Source organism: Oncorhynchus kisutch, linkage group LG15 (genome assembly GCF_002021735.2).
Source record: "Oncorhynchus kisutch isolate 150728-3 linkage group LG15, Okis_V2, whole genome shotgun sequence".
Taxonomy (NCBI): Eukaryota; Metazoa; Chordata; class Actinopteri; order Salmoniformes; family Salmonidae; genus Oncorhynchus; species Oncorhynchus kisutch.
The window spans coordinates 61,242,521-61,263,782 of NC_034188.2; the positions used below are offsets into that span (position 1 = coordinate 61,242,521).

Sequence of the window (21,262 nt, forward strand, 5' to 3'; positions counted from 1 at the left end):
GACAGTGACACCTGTGTGAGTGATGTTAAACAGTGCTTGCCTATGACACTGGCCTGCACCTCTGGGGGCCATCTCTGTCTCTGTCTCTGTGTGGCCCCCCGGCAGGGACCAACTAAAGACTCTCAGATCCTGGTCCACCTCACAGAGCAACGCACTGAAATACACAGAGATTGCAGCAGTCACTAGGACTGAGTCCCAAATGGCACCCTATTCCTTTTATAGTGCACTACTTCTGACCAGAGGCCATATGTCTATTGTCTATTCAACAAGCTACATGTCCGTCTGACTGGACTGAAATGAGAGTTCGGTATGATCACACACATCTCTGCAACCATGTGAGACACACACATACAGCTCTGCAACTTGCCACTTCCATCATTGACTCCACAGTTACGGTAAGTGATGTTGGTTACTGCCATGGCAACTGATTTGCAATTCCTTTAGAGGGGGACAGGAGGGAGAGAGAGTGAGAATGTGTGTGTGAATGTGTGTTTGTTTGTGAGTATGTGTTGAGGCAGTGGGACTGGGAGACAGAGAGAGAGAGGTACTCAGGCTCTCTGCAGCACTAGAGATGTCTGTCACAAACACTTACAGGAGGTGGGGATGAGGAGTCAAGGTCACAACAGCATCCACACACACGTTAACGCTACACACACACACACAACATTTTCTCTGAATTACCATTCACACAACACCACAGGCAGTGGTTACATGCTGATAGAGAAAGACATGCACTGTTCAGTGGCTCCAGGTGATATATGGTGAATATGTCTGCAGCACTGAAATGCATAATCCGCCTACTACACACACACAGTACTGTCACACGCTGACCCTACCTCATGTTTTCCACTGTGTCTTCAGGCATGGGCGCCACCGGCTGGACAGCGGGCAGGTTCTTACTGGTGGCCCCGTTGACGAAGGATGAGGAGGAGGTGGAGGAAGAGGAGGCCGAGTCTGTAGCTCCTGCAGGGAACAAACACATTAACCAACGTCACACTGGGAGAAGTATGGGAGCAGAAGTATACAACTCTATTATGTAACCAAGTATACAACTATACACTAACTCCATTATATACCTGAGTATAAAAATACAATACCGGTCCAAAGTTTTAGAACACCTACTCTTTCAAGGGTTTTTCTTTATTTTTACTATTTTCTACATTGTAGAATAATAGTGAGGACATCAAAACTATGAAATAACACATATGAAATCATGTAGTAACCAAAAAAGTGTTCAAACACATTAAGAAGGAAATACATTTCACAAATTAACTTTTAACAGGGCACACCTTGTTAATTGAAAGGCATTCCAGGTGACTACCTCATGAAGCTGGTTGAGAGAATGCCAAGAGTGTGCAAAGCTGTCATCAAGGCAAAGGGTGGCTACTTTGAAGAATCTACAATCACTTTTTTGGTTTCTACATGATTCCATATGTGTTATTTCATAGTGTTGATGTCTTCACTATTATTCTACAATGTAGGAAATAGTAAAAATAAAGAATAATTAGGTGTTCTAAAACTTTTGACCGGTAGTGTATACAGTATGCAACTAACTCCATTATACACCCAAGTATACAACTATACAACTATATTATATACCCAAGTATATAACTATACAGTACAGTATACAACTAAATTATATACCAAACTATAGAAATATACAGTATACTCCATGATGTACCCAAGAATACAACTATACAGTATACAACTCCATTATATACCCAGGTATACAACTATACACTATACAACTCCATTATATACCTAAGTATACAACTACACAGTACAGCATACACTGTACAGTATACAACTATATTGTATACCCTAGTATATACAGTATTCAACTCCATTATATACCCAAGTATAGAAATATACAGTATACGACTATGCTGTATATTATCTACCCAAGGTCTGTTTCAGTTACAGGGACGACCTATAGGAATGACATCCGCCTCGGACCATTGTAAGTATATGAATGTCTAATGTCCAATTCACTATAATTGGTTGTTCTTAAGCGGTGTATCTGTAGAATTTATTGTTAATCATTTAATGAGTTATTATCACTCAGTCCAATATTGGGTTACATGTTTAATATGATTACGATTAAGATGTTTTCCATCCATCATCGTTCCAGGTATCACATGCATGTCCTTGAGTTCATGGGTCAAGTTGCCAAAGAACATCTCCAGAACAGAACATAACTTGTGAAAGAGTCTGAGGGAATGAGGGAGAGAGAAAAAGAGAGTGGGAGAAATAGGGGGTGAGAGAGAAGGAGGGAGGTTGAGAGAGATAGAGAGGGAGGGGGAGAGGGGGTGAGAGAGAAGGAGGGAGGGGGAGAGAGATAGAGAGGGAGGGAGGGGAGGAGGGGATGACAGAGAAGGAGGGAGGGGGAGAAAGAGAGGGAGGGGGGAGAAAGAGGGGGTGGGAGAGAGGGATGATAGATGGAAAAAGACGGAGCGAAAGAGAGCGAAGGGGGAGAAGGAGAGACCCTGGGTTTAGCTGAAAGCACACTTTGACTCTGTCACATTTCTCACATTCCTACTGAGGGGATAGGAACATTTAATAGGTGTTGCAGCTCTAATGATCTCTGTATTAAGTGGCTTCTTTCAGAAGCCTGCTGCATCATGGGACCCTTGGCTCAACAGCAGAGAGCAGGGCCTTAGGGGAGAGGACAGTCAAATGGAACGCTATTCCTTGTTTAGTGCACTACTTTTGTCCAGGCCTACTCCTGTATTCCCTATAGTAGTGCACTATGTATGGAATAGGGTGCCATTTGGGACGCACAATGCACTACTACTAGACTATAGTATTTTGGTCTGAACCACCACATAGCAGTGGGACATAGTACTGTATAGGAAGCATGGTCATGTAGAGCAGTAGAGACTGAGTGCCCTCTGGTGCTCAGTATGAGTTTCTACACTCCATTATTAAACCTTAGTTATCCAGCCGCAAACAAATTGGATGCGTCCCAAATGGCACCCTATTCTTTAGATAGTGCACCACATTTGATCCCTATGGGCCTTGGTTAAAAGTAGTGCACTACATAGGGAGCCATTTGGGATGCAAATTCTGCTTCTATTCCTGGACCGGCTTCAAAGGACACATTCCAGACCCACTGGGTTATTAAAATCTGCAGTAATTACTCAAATTAAATACTAACGAACTCCAACTAGCAACAGTTCCCTGGAAATAAACCACATTACCGGCCGAACACATTAGTAGTGTTATTAGTAACCTCGTGGGTCTGAGTCTCTGTTTACCATCATTCAGAGGGCCTGTATGTCAGGCTGAATCTTAAATCAACCGCGGTCCCTTTACCCCTACACCTATACCCTACCCCCTACACCCCCTACACCAAGCCCTTACTCCTAGCCCCTACCCTTTACTCACTAGCCCCTAGGCACCTCATAGACAAGAAAGGATCAGATAGGTATAAGCAATAATATTGATATGGTAGTAGTAGCTCATATCTACCCACTCCTTCCAAGTATACACAAGTGGCTAGGTGTTAGGGGCTAGGGAACTGGGGTTGAAGTGAGACGTACTAGAAGGCTTAGTCCCAAATTGCACCCTATTCCCTACATTTGACCAGGGCCCATGGGTGTAGGCCTACCGGTGGTGTTGATCATGCTCTTGGGGGTGTTGGAGGCTGCAACAAAGATGTTGGGGGTGGAGCCTGTTGCCAGGCTGCTGGAGGATGCGTGTCCAACCGTGTTCACAGCCAGACTGCCTGGTGGAGGCTTCTTCACTGGGACCACCACACTCCTATACAGAGACACACACACACACACAGAGAGAGAGCAGCTGCAGTAAGTGAGTAATGCTCCTATTACGTTATTAAGAGAAATATTAAAGCATTAAGAAGAGATATAAATACATGGATATAAAAAGACAGTTCTATGTGTGAAGACACTTCTGGTTTCCTCTTATGCATTTATAGGCACTAAAATACATCACATGAGGGAGGAAGGCAGTAAATACTGCCAGCAGGGAGTGCATCCCAAATGGCACTCTATTCCCTATATAGTGCACTACCTTCGACAAGAGCACTGGTCAAAATTTGTGCACTATATAGGGAATAGGGTGCTATTTGGGATGGAACCAGGGTATTTAGACGACCAAACTTGTGACCTTCCCATGGTCCACTTGGAGAGCACAGAGCATACATTCAGACCACTGGGATCTACTGCAATTAGTTATTCACTACTGATGAACAGCATGACACACATGCACGCGAACACACACACACACACACACACACACACACACACACACACACACACACACACACACACACACACACATACATAGGGCCATGTAAGTATGCTGCATATTACAATATCTGAGATACTGATGGTGACAGCATCATTTATTCAATACATCTGTGTACTGCTGCTTTAGACTAGAGATCTCATTGACAGCAGCACATCACTGAGGAAATCAGCTATATACTTAATATTTTCTCTGAAGGTATTCCTTGTTCATATTGAGTTATTTATCTAGTCGCAATTCAACGGCTCAGACACAAGAGGTATGTGGCAGGGTCTACAGTCAATCACGGATTACAAAAAGAAAACCATCCCCGTCACAGACCAGGATGTCTTGCTCCCAGGCAGACTAAATAACTTTTTTTGCCCGCTTTGAGGACAATACAGTGCCACTGACATGGCCCGCAACCAAAACATGCGGACTCTCCTTCACTGCAGCCGATGTGAGTAAAACATTTAAACGTGTTAACCCTCGCAAGGCTGCTGGCCCAGACAGCATCCCGGCCACGTCCTCAGAGCATGCGCAGACCAGCTGGCTGGTGTGTTTACGGACATATTCAATCAATCCTTATCCCAGTCTGCTGTTCCCACATGCTTCAAGAGGGCCACCATTGTCCCTGTTCCCAAGAAAACTAAGGTAACTGAGCTAAACGACAACCGCCCCGTAGCACTCACTTCCATCATCATGAAGTGCTTTGAGAGACTAGTCAAGGACCATATCACCTCCACCCTACCTGACACCCTAGACCCACTCCAATTTGCTTACTGCCCAAATAGGTCCACAGACGATGCAATCGCAACTACACTGCACACTGCCCTAACATATCTGGACAAGAGGAATACCTGTGTGAGAATGCTGTTCATCGACTACAGCTCAGCATTTAACACCATAGTACCCTCCAAACTCGTCATCAAGCTCGAGACCCTGGGTCTCGACCCCGCCCTGTGCAACTGAGTACTGGACTTCCTGACGGGCCGCCCCCAGGTGGTGAGGGTAGGTAACAACATCTCCACCCCGCTGATCCTCAACACTGGGGCCCCACAAGGGTGTGTTCTGAGCCCTCTCCTGTACTCCCTGTTCACCCACGACTGCTTGGCCATGCACGCCTCCAACTCAATCATCAAGTTTGCGGACGACACTACAGTGGTAGGCTTGATTACCAACAACGAGGAGGAGGAGGTGTCAGGAAAATAACCTCACACTCAACGTCAACAAAATTAAGGAGATGATTGTGGACTTCAGGAAACAGCAGAGGGAGCACCCCCCTATCCACATCGATGGGACAGTAGTGGAGAGGGTAGTAAGTTTTAAGTTCCTCGGCGTACACATCACAGACAAACTGAATTGGTCCACCCACACAGACAGCATCGTGAAGAAGGCGCAGCAGCACCTCTTCAACCTCAGGAGGCTGAAGAAATTCGGCTTGTCACCAAAAGCACTCACAAACTTCTACAGATGCACAATCGAGAGCATCCTGTCAGGCTGTACCACCGCCTGGTACGGCAACTGCTCCGCCCACAACCGTAAGGCTCTCCAGAGGGTAGTGAGGTCTGCACAATGCATCACCGGGGGCAAACTACCTGCCCTCCAGGACACCTACACCACTCGATGTCACAGGAAGGCCATAAAGATCATCAAGGACAACAACCACCCGAGCCACTGCCTGTTCACCCCGCTATCATCCAGAAGGCGAGGTCAGTACAGGTGCATCAAAGCAGGGACCGAGAGACTGAAAAACAGCTTCTATCTCAAGGCCATCAGACTGTTAAACAGCCACCACTAACATTGAGTGGCTGCTGCCAACACACTGACTCAACTCCAGCCACTTTAATAATGGGAATTGATGGAAATTGATGTAAAATATATCACTAGCCACTTCAAACAATGCTACTTAATATAATGTTTACATACCCTACATTACTCATCTCATATGTATATGTATATACTGTACTCTATCATCTACTGCATCTTTATGTAATACATGTATCACTAGCCACTTTAAACTATGCCACTTTGTTTACATACCCTACATTACTCATCTCATATGTATATACCGTACTCGATACCATCATTCATATATCTTTATGTACATATTCTTTATCCCTTTACACTTGTGTCTATAAGGTAGTAGTTTTGGAATTGTTAGCTAGATTACTTGTTGGTTACTACTGCATTGTCGGAACGAGAACCACAAGCTTTTCGCTACACTCGCATTAACATCTGCTAACCATGTGTGTGTGACCGATAAATTTGATTTGATTTGTAATAATTTATAGGAGTAGGAACACAAACAATAAAAACACTGACAGGTTGAATGAACAATCACATGCCTTGTTCCATCACACTTCAGATTAGCACTAATTCCCCACATCTGTCACCACTGTAGATGGAATTGACAATGAAAAGGGGAAAAGCTACGATAAGGATGTGTGCAGCTATCCCTGTGTGACATGGTTACGGTCTGATACTGTATGTTGATCCAGCAGGAACCTTTTATATGAATAATTGATTATCTGAGTGCTCATGAATGATGCAAAGATTATCTAAGGCATCATTTATTAACAGGGGTGTGTTTAATAGGGGCTGCTGTGAATAAAGCAAGGATTCATCTAGTAAGAAATATTAATGAACAGGAAGTGATGACTGTAGATACATACATTTATATATACACACACACACACACACACATCCTCAATCATATAGATATACTATGGAAATAGAGATTCAAAAGATTAAACTTCCTAACATAATGAGTTCAATTAAAACCAAACAGAATAAATGAGTTCTTCATTAAAAATGTAATCACAAATACAGAGCTAGACAACATCCCCCTGTGTCACTGTTACTGTCAGACAGCTGTACTAGAGAGAGAGAGAGACAGAAAAAGAGAAAGAAAGGAGGGAATTTAAAGGTGCATTCAGATCAGCCATGGACTGGTCCCATCTGGTCATCCAGTTCTGGGTATTGAAGTCTCTAATTGAAAACTCCACCTCAGAGAGACTATCAACCAGAAAGGCCAGGGGACTCAGCCCTCCTCTCAACGCTCTGAGCCTTTTCTTTGTGCTCTGTTTTGATGTTGTCAGTCCCTATCAGCCTCAGGCCTGACAGCCCAGCCGTCCTGAGGCCTAGCCAGCCTAGCAGCTCATTCTGCTGGTAGGTGGAGAAGAATTAGACACAGCAAATTGAGGCTGGATGACATTAAAGCATGAAGGAGTCGTATGTGTGACCTGGACACTGTGTGTGAAAGCATTTCAAAAATAATACAGAGAGCTCTGGCAACTCATTTCAGCCTGCCAGGGCATATTAGCGCTGTGAGTGGTGAGGAGACAAGCTTGGGCATGGGGGGGGAGGAGGGATGGAGAGGGGTAAAATGGGACGCCGCTTCTGTTTAATCAGTCATCAGGGCCCAGGGGACCTCTGCAGTCCTTCAACTGACCCTTCATCTCCTCCTCCATCTCTCCTTCCTCTCCACCTTTCCTCTCTCCTCCATCTACTTATCGCTTTTGTCCTCCATTTTTACCTTCATCACAAGTGACACACACCCCAAACAGGCCCTTCCGACAGCCACACCAACAGCCACACCAATCTTGACATGGTTCAGGGGTTTGTTGGTACAGAACGTTCACCAGACAGAAAGTTAAGGATTCTGGGATGTGAACCCTGACCTCCTGTCAGCAGCAGGTTACCACGGGGACGGAACACAGATTACTGGGTTCTTATCTATGGCAGGAACGTAAACACACACACACACTCCTCCCCATGGGGGCTTAGCGAACTGTACCAGATGTCTAACATGTGAGTGATGTTTAGCTTGTGACTGTATAACCATGAATGTTGCTCCTGACAACTAAACATACCTGGTGGATAAACTGTGGCGTGTTGAGTCTGCTTGACTAATAACACACCTTATATTTCTGTCTTGAAGTGTATGTACTTGTCATCAACACATCAACTCCGTATTCAAAAAATGTATGTTTTATTGTCACACACACCGGATAGGTGCAGTGAAATGTGTTGCTTTACAGGGTCAGCCATAGTAGTACAGCGCCCCTGGAACAAATTAGGGTTAAGTGCCTGGCTCAAGGGCACAGACAGATTTTTCACTTTGTCGGCTCTGGTATTCGAACCAGTGACATTTCCACTCTACCGCTAGGCTACCTGTACCCTTAACACAATTTCTTACTGTGGAGCTCAAGTTGTCAAACATCTGATCATTCATCACTCCAGTGTTAATCTGCAAAATTGTAATTATTTGCCTACCTCCTCATGCCTTTTGCACACATTGTATATAGACTCCCCCTTTGTTTTCTACTGTGTTATTGACTTGTTAATTGTATACTCCATGTGTAACTCTTTGTTGTCTGCTCACACTGCTATGCTTTATCTTGGCCAGGTCGCAGTTGCAAATGAGAACTTGTTCTCAACTAGCCTACCTGGTTAAATAAAGGTGAAATAAAAAAAATAAAAAAATATTTAAAAAATGTACAGTACCAGTCAAAAGTCTGGACACACCTACTCATCCAAGGGTTTTTCTTTAATTTTACTATTTATTTTTACTAATAATAGTGAAGAATTCAAAACTATGAAATAACACATATGGAATCACATATGGTGTGTGTGTGTGTGTGTGTGTGTGTGTGTGTGTGTGTGTGTGTGTGTGTGTGTGTGTGTGTGTACCGTACCTGTCAAAGGAGTGGAACTGCATGGGCAGCATGGGGGAATGGGTCTCTCTCTGTACGGCAAGATCTGGGTAGGGGAGGGGCTCTGGTCCAGGTTCCACCCCCTCTACAGGCCCAGCCACTAGGCTCTTCAGGATTCTTCGTACATTGATGTTTGAGTGGCTGATGGAGGAGATGGAGGAGGTGGTCCTTAGGACCTCCAGGCCAGGCGGCTCCAAGAGGGACTCTTGGCTATGCTTCTCCCCAGAGGAGAGGCTGCCGAGCAGGGAGGACATGGCGTCAGCTTGCCCGGGTCCTGAAGTGTCCAAGTCTGCCCCGTTTAACACACTGGCCATCTGGAGGGAGGGGAGTGGGGGGGGTTAGTTTACTTATGTACTCGTGTACCTGTACTCTTCCTGGGTTTATGCACAAACACACATTATAATACAACTCCAATCCACTCTAATAGAGCGAAAAAAGAGAACACAGTCTAGTATCTAGATGGGCAACCTGTTCCTCTCCAATGCCAGAGTCAGTGTGTGGCAGACAGCCTCTCTCTATGTGGAGCTCCTCTACAGGGGTGGGGGGCTCCTTACTTTGGTCAGAGTACGCCAGGGGGGTCTCTGGAACGCACGCACACACACACACACAGTCAGGACACAAGGACACTGGGTGGCTCACACACATAGGCAGTGTTCCGAGCATCAAATATGTGATGCATTGTGGGTTAATTGTGATTGACAAACTGATCTACAAATAATAATGAGTAGTCATTTAAGATGCAAGGTGATTCGTAGACCAGCCAGTTGACAGTTGCTGATTGCAATGCAGTTGATGTCGAACAAGCCCATTCTCTCCCCATCTAACTTCCTCGTTTATCCTCTTCTAACTTCCATCCCAGATAGACAGACATCTGTCATCTACCTGTTGGCTGGAAACTCTCTTCCTGGTGATATTATTTATAATGGCGGAGAAGTGTCCTTCCCAGAAGCCTCTCTGATCCCAACCTCCTGGCTGATTGACTGGCTAATGGACCACGACAGACGGCTGGAAATAGAACAAGCCTCACAACGCCCCAAACCCTCAGCATCTCTCTGTTTTTCTCTCTTTCTTTTACACTCTCTCAATCTATCTCTCTATGTCTTGCTTGCTCTCTCTCAGGGTGTGCCCAGTGGGATGTAACTGTTCATACCACAGAGACCAGGGCTACCTGTAGAACTTTCATACACCCACGTTCCCTTCCCCTCTCCCATTTCCCCTCTCCACTTCCATTCCTGTTTCCATGTTTCATTCTGCACAGTGCAATTAGTGGATCACATTAATTAATCAGAGAGCTGAGAGCATTTGAGTTGAATAACAAAAGCAAGCACTTGTACTGGTAGATGAGTTGATCTCGTGGCGAATGCTGTATGCTGATTGGCTGATCATCCTGTTGGTCTCTCTCTGTGGTTCCAGGATGTCCCTGTACTTTGACACCATGAGGACAGAGATAAAGTAGACCACCGCTAGTGCCAAGAACTGGGCCTGCTTGCTGTCATCCTGGTGGGGATACATATACATGTTACACAATCATACGCACACAAACATGTTACACACGCACCAGCACACACACACACAGTCATACTCACCACATCCCGGAACACGACAGCTCTCAGACGATTGATATCGACGTCCTGTAGAAGTCTGTCAGGGTCCTGGATGGGAGAATGTTACTGAGATATTTTCTGCTGTAGGAGATCTAAAGTGAGGAGACTAAGGGAGTCTGACATCATAGTGGCCGTGTAACAATCTGATTACTTATCGTAGCATCCATATTACACTGCGTGTCACACTTAATGATCTTCCACACAACCCCCACTCATAGTTCCTGTACGTCCGGTGTCACAGCCACCCATCAACTGTACCATTATTACCAACTTAACATGTATTTTTAAATGATGAGGTTAGGTGAGGACCTACCTTGTTGGCAGATGCTGCACCATACAGGTTGTCCTGGCTTTTACTGTTGGTCCCTCTGTCCCTCTGTCTCTGTCTAACATCCAGACAGTTCCTCACTGCTACACAACACACTGGGAGGAAGGGAGGGAGGGAGGGAGGGAGGGAGGGAGGGGGGGGAGGGAGGGAGGGAGGGAGGGAGGGAGGGAGGGAGGGAGGGAGGGAGGGAGGGAGGGAGGGAGGGAGGGAGGGAGGGAGGGAAGACAGACAGACAGACAGACAGACAGACAGACAGACAGACAGACAGACAGACAGACAGACAGACAGACAGACAGACAGACAGACAGACAGACAGACAGACAGACAGACAGACAGACAGACAGACAGACAGACACACACAGACAGACAGACAGACAGACAGACAGACAGACAGACAGAGACACAGACAGACAGAGACAGAGACAGAGACAGAGACACAGACAGAGACAGAGACAGAGACAGAGACAGACAGACAGACAGACAGAGACACAGACAGAGACACAGACAGAGACACAGACAGACAGACAGACAGACAGACAGACAGACAGACAGACAGACAGACAGACAGACAGACAGACAGACAGACAGACAGACAGACAGACAGACAGAGACACAGACCGACAGAGACACAGACAGACAGAGACACAGACAGACAGAGACACAGACAGACAGAGACAGAGACAGAGACAGAGACAGAGACAGAGACAGACAGACAGACAGACAGACAGACAGACAGACAGACAGACAGACAGACAGACAGACAGACAGACAGACAGACAGACAGACAGACAGACAGAGACACAGACAGAGACACAGACAGAGACACAGACAGACAGACAGACAGACAGACAGACAGACAGACAGACAGACAGACAGACAGAGACACAGAGACACAGAGACAGAGACAGAGACAGACAGACAGAGACACAGACAGACAGAGACACAGACAGACAGAGACACAGACAGACAGAGACACAGACAGAGACACAGACAGACACACAGACAGAGACACAGACAGACAGAGACACAGACAGACAGAGACACAGACAGACAGAGACACAGACAGACAGAGACACAGACAGACAGAGACACAGACAGACAGAGACAGAGACAGAGAGACAGACAGAGACAGAGACACAGAGACAGACAGACAGACAGACAGACAGACAGACAGACAGACAGACAGACAGACAGACAGACAGACAGACAGACAGACAGACAGACAGACAGACAGACAGACAGAGTATCAGAAGCTGCATCTTGAAACACATTAACCTTTATTTAACTAGGCAAATCAGTTAAGAACAAATTCTTATTTACAATGACGGCCTAGGAAAAGTGGGTTAACTGCCTTGTTCAGGAGCAGAACGACAGATTTTTACCTTGTCAGCTTAGGGATTCAATCTAGCAACCTTTCGGTTACTGGCCCAAAGCTCTAACCAGTAGGTTACCTGCTTGTCTGATCACTATTAGTTCCAAGCTGCCAGGCCAGAGTCATGGTGAAACAAACAGCCAGACAAATTTCACACTACAGATGATGATGATGATAGATAGATAGATAGATAGATAGATAGATAGATAGATAGATAGATAGATAGATAGATAGAAAGAGAAAGAGAGAGAGTGTGTGTGTGTGTGTGTGGAAAATTCTCCCTCGTCAACAAAGTCTATTTTAGGGGTTAGGGTTACAATTAGGGTTAAACAGCGAGTAGCAGCAGTGTGCAAAAGGCAGGGGGGGGGTCAATGTAAATAGTCCGGTGGCGATTTTATTAATTGTTCAGCAGTCTTATGGCTTGCGGGTAGAAGCTGTTGAGGAGCCTTTTGGTCCTAGACTTGGTGCTCCGGTACCGCTTGCCGTGCAGTAGCAGAGAAAACAGTCTATAACTTGGGTGACTGGAGTCTCTGACAAAAAAACATTTCACTACCCTCTGTAGCGCCTTACGGTCAGATGCAGAGCAGGTGCCATACTGGGCGGTGATGATCTCGATGGTGCAGATGTAGAACCTATCAAATCTTTTCAGTCTCCTGAGGGGGAAAAGGTTTTGTCGTGCCCTCTCACGACTGTCTTGGTATGTTTGGACCATGATAGTTTGTTGGTGATGTGGACACCAAGGAACTTGAAACTCGCTCCACTACAGCCCCGTCGATGTTAATGGGGGCCTGTTCAGCCCGCCTTTTCCTGTAGTCCACGATCAGCTCCTATGTGTGTGCGTATGTGTGTGTGGTGAGTGTAAGTGTGGATTTGTTCTGAGTTACTTCAGAGCTAGCTTCAATAGTCTGGCCTTTACACAGACAAGCTACCTGACTGAACTACCAACCACTACAGCAGACACACACCATTAATGAAAATCATGACTCACCAAAGCACATTTACTATCTAATAGCAGTGCATTTAGAAAATGAATTAGCTAGGTTGACCACATCAAATCATTTCATGGAATACTGGAATTATTGAAATGATAGTGAAATGATTTTGCCACGGCATTTGCTGATCTCGTGAATCGTCTAACATGACAGTTAATGTGTGTGACAAGGGCACGCTCACACACACGCACGCGCGCATGCAGGCACACACAGACTCTTACCCAGTCGTAGACACTGTCTCATCAGGCCTCCAGAGGACATGTTCTTCTCAGCCTCTATCTCAGAGAAGTTGAGTGAGCTGGCGAACACCAGAACGTCCACCATGGCCATCAGACGGGACAGGAAGGACACTGCCGTCTCTGAAGACATGCCCTGGGTCGCCTCGATGTTCTCCAACTCAGCCTGATCACAACGCAGGGGTTCAGGGGACAGGGGACAGGGGAGGGGGACGAGGGGGAAATCATATATATTCAAGAAACAGAAAAACTAAATATTGTTCTGTTGTACCTGAGAGAATAAATGTTTAGAAAGAAAATGAAACTTACAGCACTAACCTGGGGACTCTGGCCAGGCACACAAACAAACAGAAGAAACAATCACAACAGATGATTCAAATCAACAGATCCAGTCAGCAGGTAAAGCACATACAATCCTTAACACACATAAACAAAACACACAGAGGAAACCATCAACTTAAACAAATCTGACAAAGTAAAATTCTCATTAGCTGAATATATAGCAGAATGAAGCTGAGCAAATGAAAACGGATACAATCAATAAAGACAATCAACCAGTTCTATTTCCTAGAGAACGATCATTAATGAAGACATAGACATGCAGTTCCTAATAGCCACCACTAGATGGTAGTGTGGCACCACAGAGAGGCTGACTGGTTTACAGAAGGAGAAATGGCAGAGAAGCTGACTGACTGATTTACAGGAGGAGAGTTGGCAGAGAAGCTGACTGACTGGTTTACAGGAGGAGAGGTGGCAGAGAAGCTGACTGACTGGTTTACAGGAGGAGAGGTGGCAGAGAAGCTGACTGACTGGTTTACAGAAGGAGAAATGGCAGAGAAGCTGACTGACTGGTTTACAGAAGGAGAAATGGCAGAGAAGCTGACTGACTGGTTTACAGGAGGAGAGGTGGCAGAGAAGCTGACTGACTGGTTTATAGGAGGAGAGTTGGCAGAGAAGCTGACTGACTGGTTTACAGGAGGAGAGGTGGCAGAGAAGCTGACTGACTGGTTTACAGGAGGAGAGTTGGCAGAGAAGCTGACTGACTGGTTTACAGAAGGAGAAATGGCAGAGAAGCTGACTGACTGATTTACAGGAGGAGAGTTGGCAGAGAAGCTGACTGACTGGTTTACAGGAGGAGAGGTGGCAGAGAAGCTGACTGACTGGTTTACAGGAGGAGAGGTGGCAGAGAAGCTGACTGACTGGTTTACAGGAGGAGAGTTGGCAGAGAAGCTGACTGACATTTACAGGAGGAGAAATGGCAGAGAAGCTGACTGACTGATTTACAGGAGAGGTGGCAGAGAAGCTGACTGACTGATTTACAGGAGGAGAGTTGGCAGAGAAGCTGACTGACATTTACAGGAGGAGAGTTGGCAGAGAAGCTGACTGACTGATTTACAGGAGAGGTGGCAGAGAAGCTGACTGACTGATTTACAGGAGGACAGGTGGTAGAAAGACTGACTGAATGACTTACAGAAGGAGAGGTGGCAGCAGAGAGTAGAGGAAGGATCCCTCCACAGGCGATGATGATGTTGTCTACCATCTGAGAGAGGAGGTGGATGGTGTTGTGGACAAAGATGATGTTCTCATTGCTGTTGACAAAATCCATGACGGATTTGGTTGAATGGCTGCAGGGAGGCAGAAAGAGAGAGGGAGAGAACTGGATTACAGTTCATTTAATCAGGATGCAGTAGCATGTCACACAATGTTAAGCATAGGTCAGGTCTTAGGTCAGGGATACGTGTTGAATAATCAGCCGCAGTAAGGCTAGTTAGAAACCCTGGCTGCAGGATCTACTGTAACTCTTGTTTTACTCTCAATGAATGGGATATTCGGTTGTCTTACCTAACTTAGTTGAATGCACTGACTGTAAGAGCATCTGCTAAATGATCTAAATGTAAACGTAACATTCCACAGCATGTCCTTTGTGGAAGCCCAACGTGGTCAGACATAGTGCACTAGAGGGGCATTGGGCTTTGATACAAAGTAGTGCACTACATACGGACTATGGTGTGATTAGGGACATGTCCTCAATATCTCGGTCCCCTCACCTCCTCCAGATGTGGACGTCTGTCTCCAGGGCCAACAGCAGGTCGGTGAGGAGGCGCTGGTGCATGGCCGACCACTTGAACTCTGGGATACGGAACATGGTGGTGCGAGGGCCAGGGCTGAACTGGCGGCGCTGCTCCTCTGTCATGGGCATCCCTCTGAAGCCCAGGTCCACACGCAGGGCACGCTCTAACTGGGCTGCTGTACGACTATGGAGGGACTGACACACACACATTAGACACACACACAGACACACACACACACACAGACACACAAAACTGTAATTCGCAGTGTATAAAGCAGTGTGTAAATTAAAATGAGTCATTACATAACAGCAGAGACTCTATTAATAGTATTTTAGTCCTCTCTCCTCCTCCTCCTCCTCCTCCTCCTCCTCCTCCTCCTCCTCCTCCCTCGCATCAGACTTACTAACAGGAGGGAGAGAGGAGGGACAAAGGGAAGTGGGAGAGAGGAGGAAGAGAGGACAAGAGGGAGGGAGGTCTTGTAATTTAACTAACCTGTGTAGTAGCAGTGGTCTGAATCTTCTTAACCTCCTTTCCTTCGTCTGACCTCTCAGTGTCTGAGGTGTTATTGACTGCATCTGTCCCACTACCTTTCCCACCAGCCAAGGGCTCGCCCCCCTCCGACAACCCAGACCCTTCAACCCTAGCTCCAGCCCCGGTCTCTGTGAACTCTGACCCCTTAGAGCAGGCCTCTTCCCTGGGCATGGAGGTGACGTCACCCAGGGTGGTCTGGAGCTTAAATCTCTCCTCCTCCAGGATGCTGCTGATCGGACCACCAGGAGTGACCGTGCCGACCATGCCGATGGTCCCCAGCTCAGAGCTGCCAGTCATGTGGTCCAGCAGGCCCAGGTCATGGCTGTGGCCCGGGGGGAAAGGGGACTCCGGGTCTGGATCAGGGTTAGAACCAGGACTTGGCAGGACCAGGGGCTCTTCCTGTTGAGTTCAGTTCTGTTTAGTTAACTTGCACATAACAAAACACAAGCAGAAGAAAAGAAAGATGAACTAACCTGGCCAAACATGAAGCTGCTGTTGCTAGGGAGACTGTCCTTGTCATCATCAGCAAGGGTGATGAGGGGACCAGTGTTGTGGTTGTCGGGCGCGACGGCGACAGTTGCGTTGGGGACCAGTACACCACTGGCGGCGCTGCTGCTTAGCTTCTCTACAGCAGCACAGTAAACGTTGTCCAATAGGGAGTCCACCTGGACCAACGCCCCCGCCCCTGTCCTCAGAGACAACACCCCCGGCCACACCCACTGTCACGCCCAGCGGCTCTGGAGACAGGTCCAGGTCATCCAGCTTCACCTCTGTGGCTTCCACCTGGGAGAGGGAGGGATTGATTAGCTGATTGATTGATTGATTAACTGACTGACTGACTGATTGATTTTAAGAGTCTACTTGCAAGAACTGTGATATGTGGTGATTTTTTCTAACTAAACTTAGTTGAATGCACTGACTGGAAGTTGCTCTGGATATGAGCATCACCTGTAAAAACTATTAAAACAGATGGAGACACCATACCTTTTCAGCCTTGATGTCCACCAACAGGTCATGAACCTCCACTCTGACCCCTGACCCCGTCCTCCCTGTCCCCCCGAGCCCCCCCTCCTCCCTTGTCTTCCCCTCTGACGATGTGTTCCGGGGGTGGCCGGGGGTCTCGGGGTAGTCAGCCTCGCTCTCCGGGGTCTGTGTCTGGGAGTCTATCTCTCTGATCTCCATGTTCCCCTGGATGCCCCCGGCCTGGAGGTCCTGCAGGCCTGAGATGGTGCTGACCAGACCCTTCCTCCCCTTCTTAATGTTCTCCTCTTCCTGACGCTGGTAGTCCTCATACATCTTAGCCAGGTACTCCTTATGGGCCTCGTATGTTACCTACAGTATAGAACAGACATTATCAATAATATTATCTATAATTAATCACCTAGAACTAATAATCAAGCTCATCTCAGCCAGGTTCTCCATATGTGCCTCGTGTAGGTTACCATATAGCGAGGGAGAGACATGATCAATAACTTAATCAAAAGTAGTGCACTATATGCCATTTGGGATGCAGACAGCCGCTGAGTCTTACCTTGGAGTGAGCGATGGAGAGTGTATCCACCCAGACCCTCCAACCTCCCCACTCATACTTGATGGCATGGTAGAGCAGGATCCTGAAGAGGCTATAGACCATCTCCATCATCTTCTGCTCCTCTGGGTTTTTAGGGTTGATATAGCCCAGACTGAACATCCAGTCCTGCCATACTGAACACTGCAGCAGACACCTAGAACAATAATATATACTATTACAACTATTATCAATACGTTTCTCACTACTAGAGCAAACAGCAGGAGAGACCATGGCTACATAGTCAGTAGTCTAAGTTAAAGTCGGTCTGTAGGCCAACAGCAGTACTCCCTCTGATCGTTGCTCGGTTCTAATGTGACTTGTTCACCAGCCACTCTATCAGTGAAACAGTCCCAATTCATTCTGATCACCTTCTATTATGTAAATTAGTGAAATGATCTGATGCTTTGTTATATAGTCAGTAGTTAGACAACAATAGTGTGTAGATTGGTGATACCATCAGTATCACTATCACTAATACCAGTCGCTGCTGGGAAAGAGTCATTACACAGCTGTAAATTATAGAGTGACTGTGTGTGTGTGTGTGTGTGTGTGTGTGTGTGTGTGTGTGTGTGTGTGTGTGTGTGTGTGTGTGTGTGTGCGCATGTCCATGCGTGTCCGCACCGTCGGTTTTCGCGGCTGTTGCTGAACAGTTTGATCATGTCTGAGAGGAAGAGACGTCGAACCTCCATCAGCTCAACGCTGGGGGACGAGCTCTTCAACAGGGTCGCTACTACCTTAAGGATCACTGGAACACACACACACACGCGCGCACACACACACACACGACTTTGCTAAGTCTGCACTTTAAATACAGTTTGACTTGACTACAATAACATTCAGAGGGACAGCAGACAGACTTACTGGGGTTCTGTATCTTGATTGTAGAGTCTGGTTCAGGGTGGGGTTTGTGGACGACCTGGGTACACACCTGCTCTGTCAGGATCTGATGGGAAGAACATAGACAATCACTAAATAGGGAATAGGGTGTCATTTGGGATGTACCAAGGTAGTCTCTGCTTCTAACAGGACAATGGGGTGGACATAATGAGGTTATAACCATCCCTGACCCCACTGCCACAAGATCTGCAGTTCACGGATTGGCCTGTTCAGCCATCTCAGAACCCATGGCCAGCCAGACCCATAACGCAACCCGGAGCCGTGACACCTGGAGGGAAAACATACTCGACTACGAGAGATCCCCGAAGAAGAAGTGTGTGTGTATGTGTAGTTATAGAGAAGTTAGAAAGAAGAATGTACCTCGTACAGCGCGTTGTAGATGGTCACTGACACAGTATTAGTGTGAAGCATCAGCCTCTCCCCCAAGAGAGTGAAGAGACTGTGTGTGTGCATGATCTCAACCTTCCTTCTGTAGACAGACACAAACACGCACACACAAACACAGTAACCCTGTTTGACAGTAACCCTGGATGACAGTTTAAGCTTCAGACAAAACTTATTTTAAGAGAAGAAGAGAAGTGGTGAGAAAAGAAGAAGAGAAGAGGGGAGAACAGAAGAAGAGAAGGGAGAAGAGAAGAGGGGTGAACAGAAGAAGAGAAGAGGGGTGAACAGAAGAAGAGAAGAGGGGAGAACAGAAGAAGAGAAGAGGGGAGAACAGAAGAAGAGAAGAGGGGAGAACAGAAGAAGAGAAGAAGGGAGAACAGAAGAGAGAAGAGGGGTGAACAGAAGAAGAGAAGAGGGGTGAACAGAAGAAGAGAAGAGGGGTGAACAGAAGAAGAGAAGAGGGGTGAACAGAAGAAGAGAAGAGGGGAGAACAGAAGAAGAGAAGAGGGGAGAACAGAAGAAGAGAAGAAGGGAGAAGGGAGAAGAGAAGAAGAGAAGCGGTGTGAACAGGAAGAAGAAGGGAGAACAGAAGATAGAGAAGAAGGGAAACAGAAGAATGAGAGATTGGGTGAACAGAAGAAGAGAAGGAGGGGAGACAGAAGAAGAGAAGAATGGGGTGAACAGAAGAGAGAAGATGGGGTAGAAACAGAAGAAGAGAAAAAGAGAACAGAAGAAGAGAAGAAGAGAAGGGAGAAGGATAAGAAGAGAAGATGGGTGAACAGAAGAAGAGAAGAGGGGAGAACAGAAGAAGAGAAGAAGAGAAGGGAGAAGGATAAGAAGAGAAGAGGTGTGAACAGAAGAAGAGAAGGGAGAAGAGAAGAAGAGAAGAGGGGTGAACAGAAGAAGAGAAGGGAGAAGAGAAGAAGAGAAGAGGGGTGAACAGTAGAAGAGAAGAGGTGAGAACAGAAGAAGAGGAGGGGAGAAGAGAAGAAGAGAAGCGGTGTGAACAGAAGAAGAGGGGAGAACAGAAGAAGAGAAGAAGGGAGAACAGAAGAAGAGAAGATGGGTGAACAGAAGAAGAGAAGATGGGTGACAGAAAGAAGAGAAGAGGGGAGAAAAGAAGAAGAGAAGAGGGAGAAAAGAAGAAGAGAAGAAGGAAGAAGATTAGAAGAAAAGAAAAGGGAGAAGAGAAGAAGAAGAAAGAAGAAGAGAGAAGAGAAGAAGGGAGAAGAAGAGAAGAAGGGAGAAGAGAGAAGAAGGAGAAGAGAGAAGAAGAGAAGAAGGGAGAAGAGAAGAAGAGAAGAAGGGAGAAGAGAAGAAGAGAAGCGGTGTGAACAGAAGAAGAGGGGAGAACAGAAGAAGAGAAGAAGGAGAACAGAAGAAGAGAAGGGAGAACAGAAAGAAGAGAAGATGGGTGAAACAGAAGAAGAGAAGATGGGTGAACAAGAAGAAGAGAAGATGGGAGAAGATTAGAAGAGAAGAGGAGAAAAGAAGAAGAGAAGAAGATTAGAAGAGAAGAGGGGAAGAGAGAGAGAAGAGAAGAGAAGAAGAAGAAAGAGAAGGAAGAAGGAGAAGAAGAGAAGAGAAGGAGATAGAAGAAGAAGACGGAAGAAGAGAGAAGGGAGAAGAGAAGAAGAGAAGGGAAGAGAAAAGAAGAAGAAGAAGAGAAGAAGGGAGAAGAGAAGAAGAGAAGAAGGGAGAAAGAGATAAGAGAGAAGGGAAGAAGATAAGAAGAGAGAGGGGAGAAGAAAGAAGAGAAGAGGGGTGAACCAGAAGAAGAGAAGAGGGGAGTGGCGAAGAGTGAACAGAAGAAGAGAAGAGGTGAAACAGAAGAAGAGAAGAAGGAGAAGAGAAGAAAGAAGAAGAAGGAGAAGAGAAGAAGAGAAGGAGAAGATAAGAAGAGAAGAGGGGTGAACAGACGAAGAGAAAGAGGGTGAACCACGAAGAGAGACGAGGGTGAAACGAAGAGAGAAGAGGGTTGAACAGAAGAAGAGAAGAGGTGAACAGAGAAGAAGAAGAGGTGAAACAGGAAGAGAAGAAGAGGTGAACAGAAGAGAGAAGAGGAGAAAGAGAACGAGGGACAGAAAGAAAAGAGAGAAGGGAGAAGAGAAGAGAGAAGAAAGGGAGAAGAGAAGAAGAGAAGGGAGAAGAGAAGAAGAGAAGAGGTGTGAACATAAGAAGAGAAGAGGGGAGAACAGAAGAAGAGAAGAGGTGAGAACAGAATAAGTGAGAAAAGAAGAAGAGAAGAGGGGTGAACAGAAGAAGAGAAGAGGGGTGAACAGAAGAAGTGAAGAGGGGTGAACAGAAGAA

General features: G+C 46.4%; 1 protein-coding gene across 1 annotated transcript in view; it reads right to left on the minus strand.

Moving 5' to 3' along the window:
* LOC109904820 (neurobeachin) overlaps positions 1-21,262 on the minus strand; it is a 335,275-nt gene that overhangs the window by 206,460 nt on the left and 107,553 nt on the right. Inside the window, exons 20-36 of the mRNA XM_031791425.1 lie at positions 18,929-19,111; positions 18,533-18,614; positions 18,293-18,416; positions 17,633-17,825; positions 17,086-17,433; positions 16,636-16,884; positions 16,063-16,500; positions 15,547-15,764; positions 14,970-15,123; positions 13,484-13,664; positions 10,884-10,993; positions 10,553-10,618; positions 10,295-10,463; positions 9,435-9,547; positions 8,949-9,280; positions 3,611-3,762; positions 837-963 (exon numbers count right to left, since the gene is read on the minus strand). Of these exons, the coding sequence (XP_031647285.1) occupies positions 837-963; positions 3,611-3,762; positions 8,949-9,280; positions 9,435-9,547; positions 10,295-10,463; positions 10,553-10,618; positions 10,884-10,993; positions 13,484-13,664; positions 14,970-15,123; positions 15,547-15,764; positions 16,063-16,500; positions 16,636-16,884; positions 17,086-17,433; positions 17,633-17,825; positions 18,293-18,416; positions 18,533-18,614; positions 18,929-19,111 (3,239 nt within the window). The remainder of the gene's footprint in view (positions 1-836; positions 964-3,610; positions 3,763-8,948; positions 9,281-9,434; positions 9,548-10,294; positions 10,464-10,552; positions 10,619-10,883; positions 10,994-13,483; positions 13,665-14,969; positions 15,124-15,546; positions 15,765-16,062; positions 16,501-16,635; positions 16,885-17,085; positions 17,434-17,632; positions 17,826-18,292; positions 18,417-18,532; positions 18,615-18,928; positions 19,112-21,262) is intronic.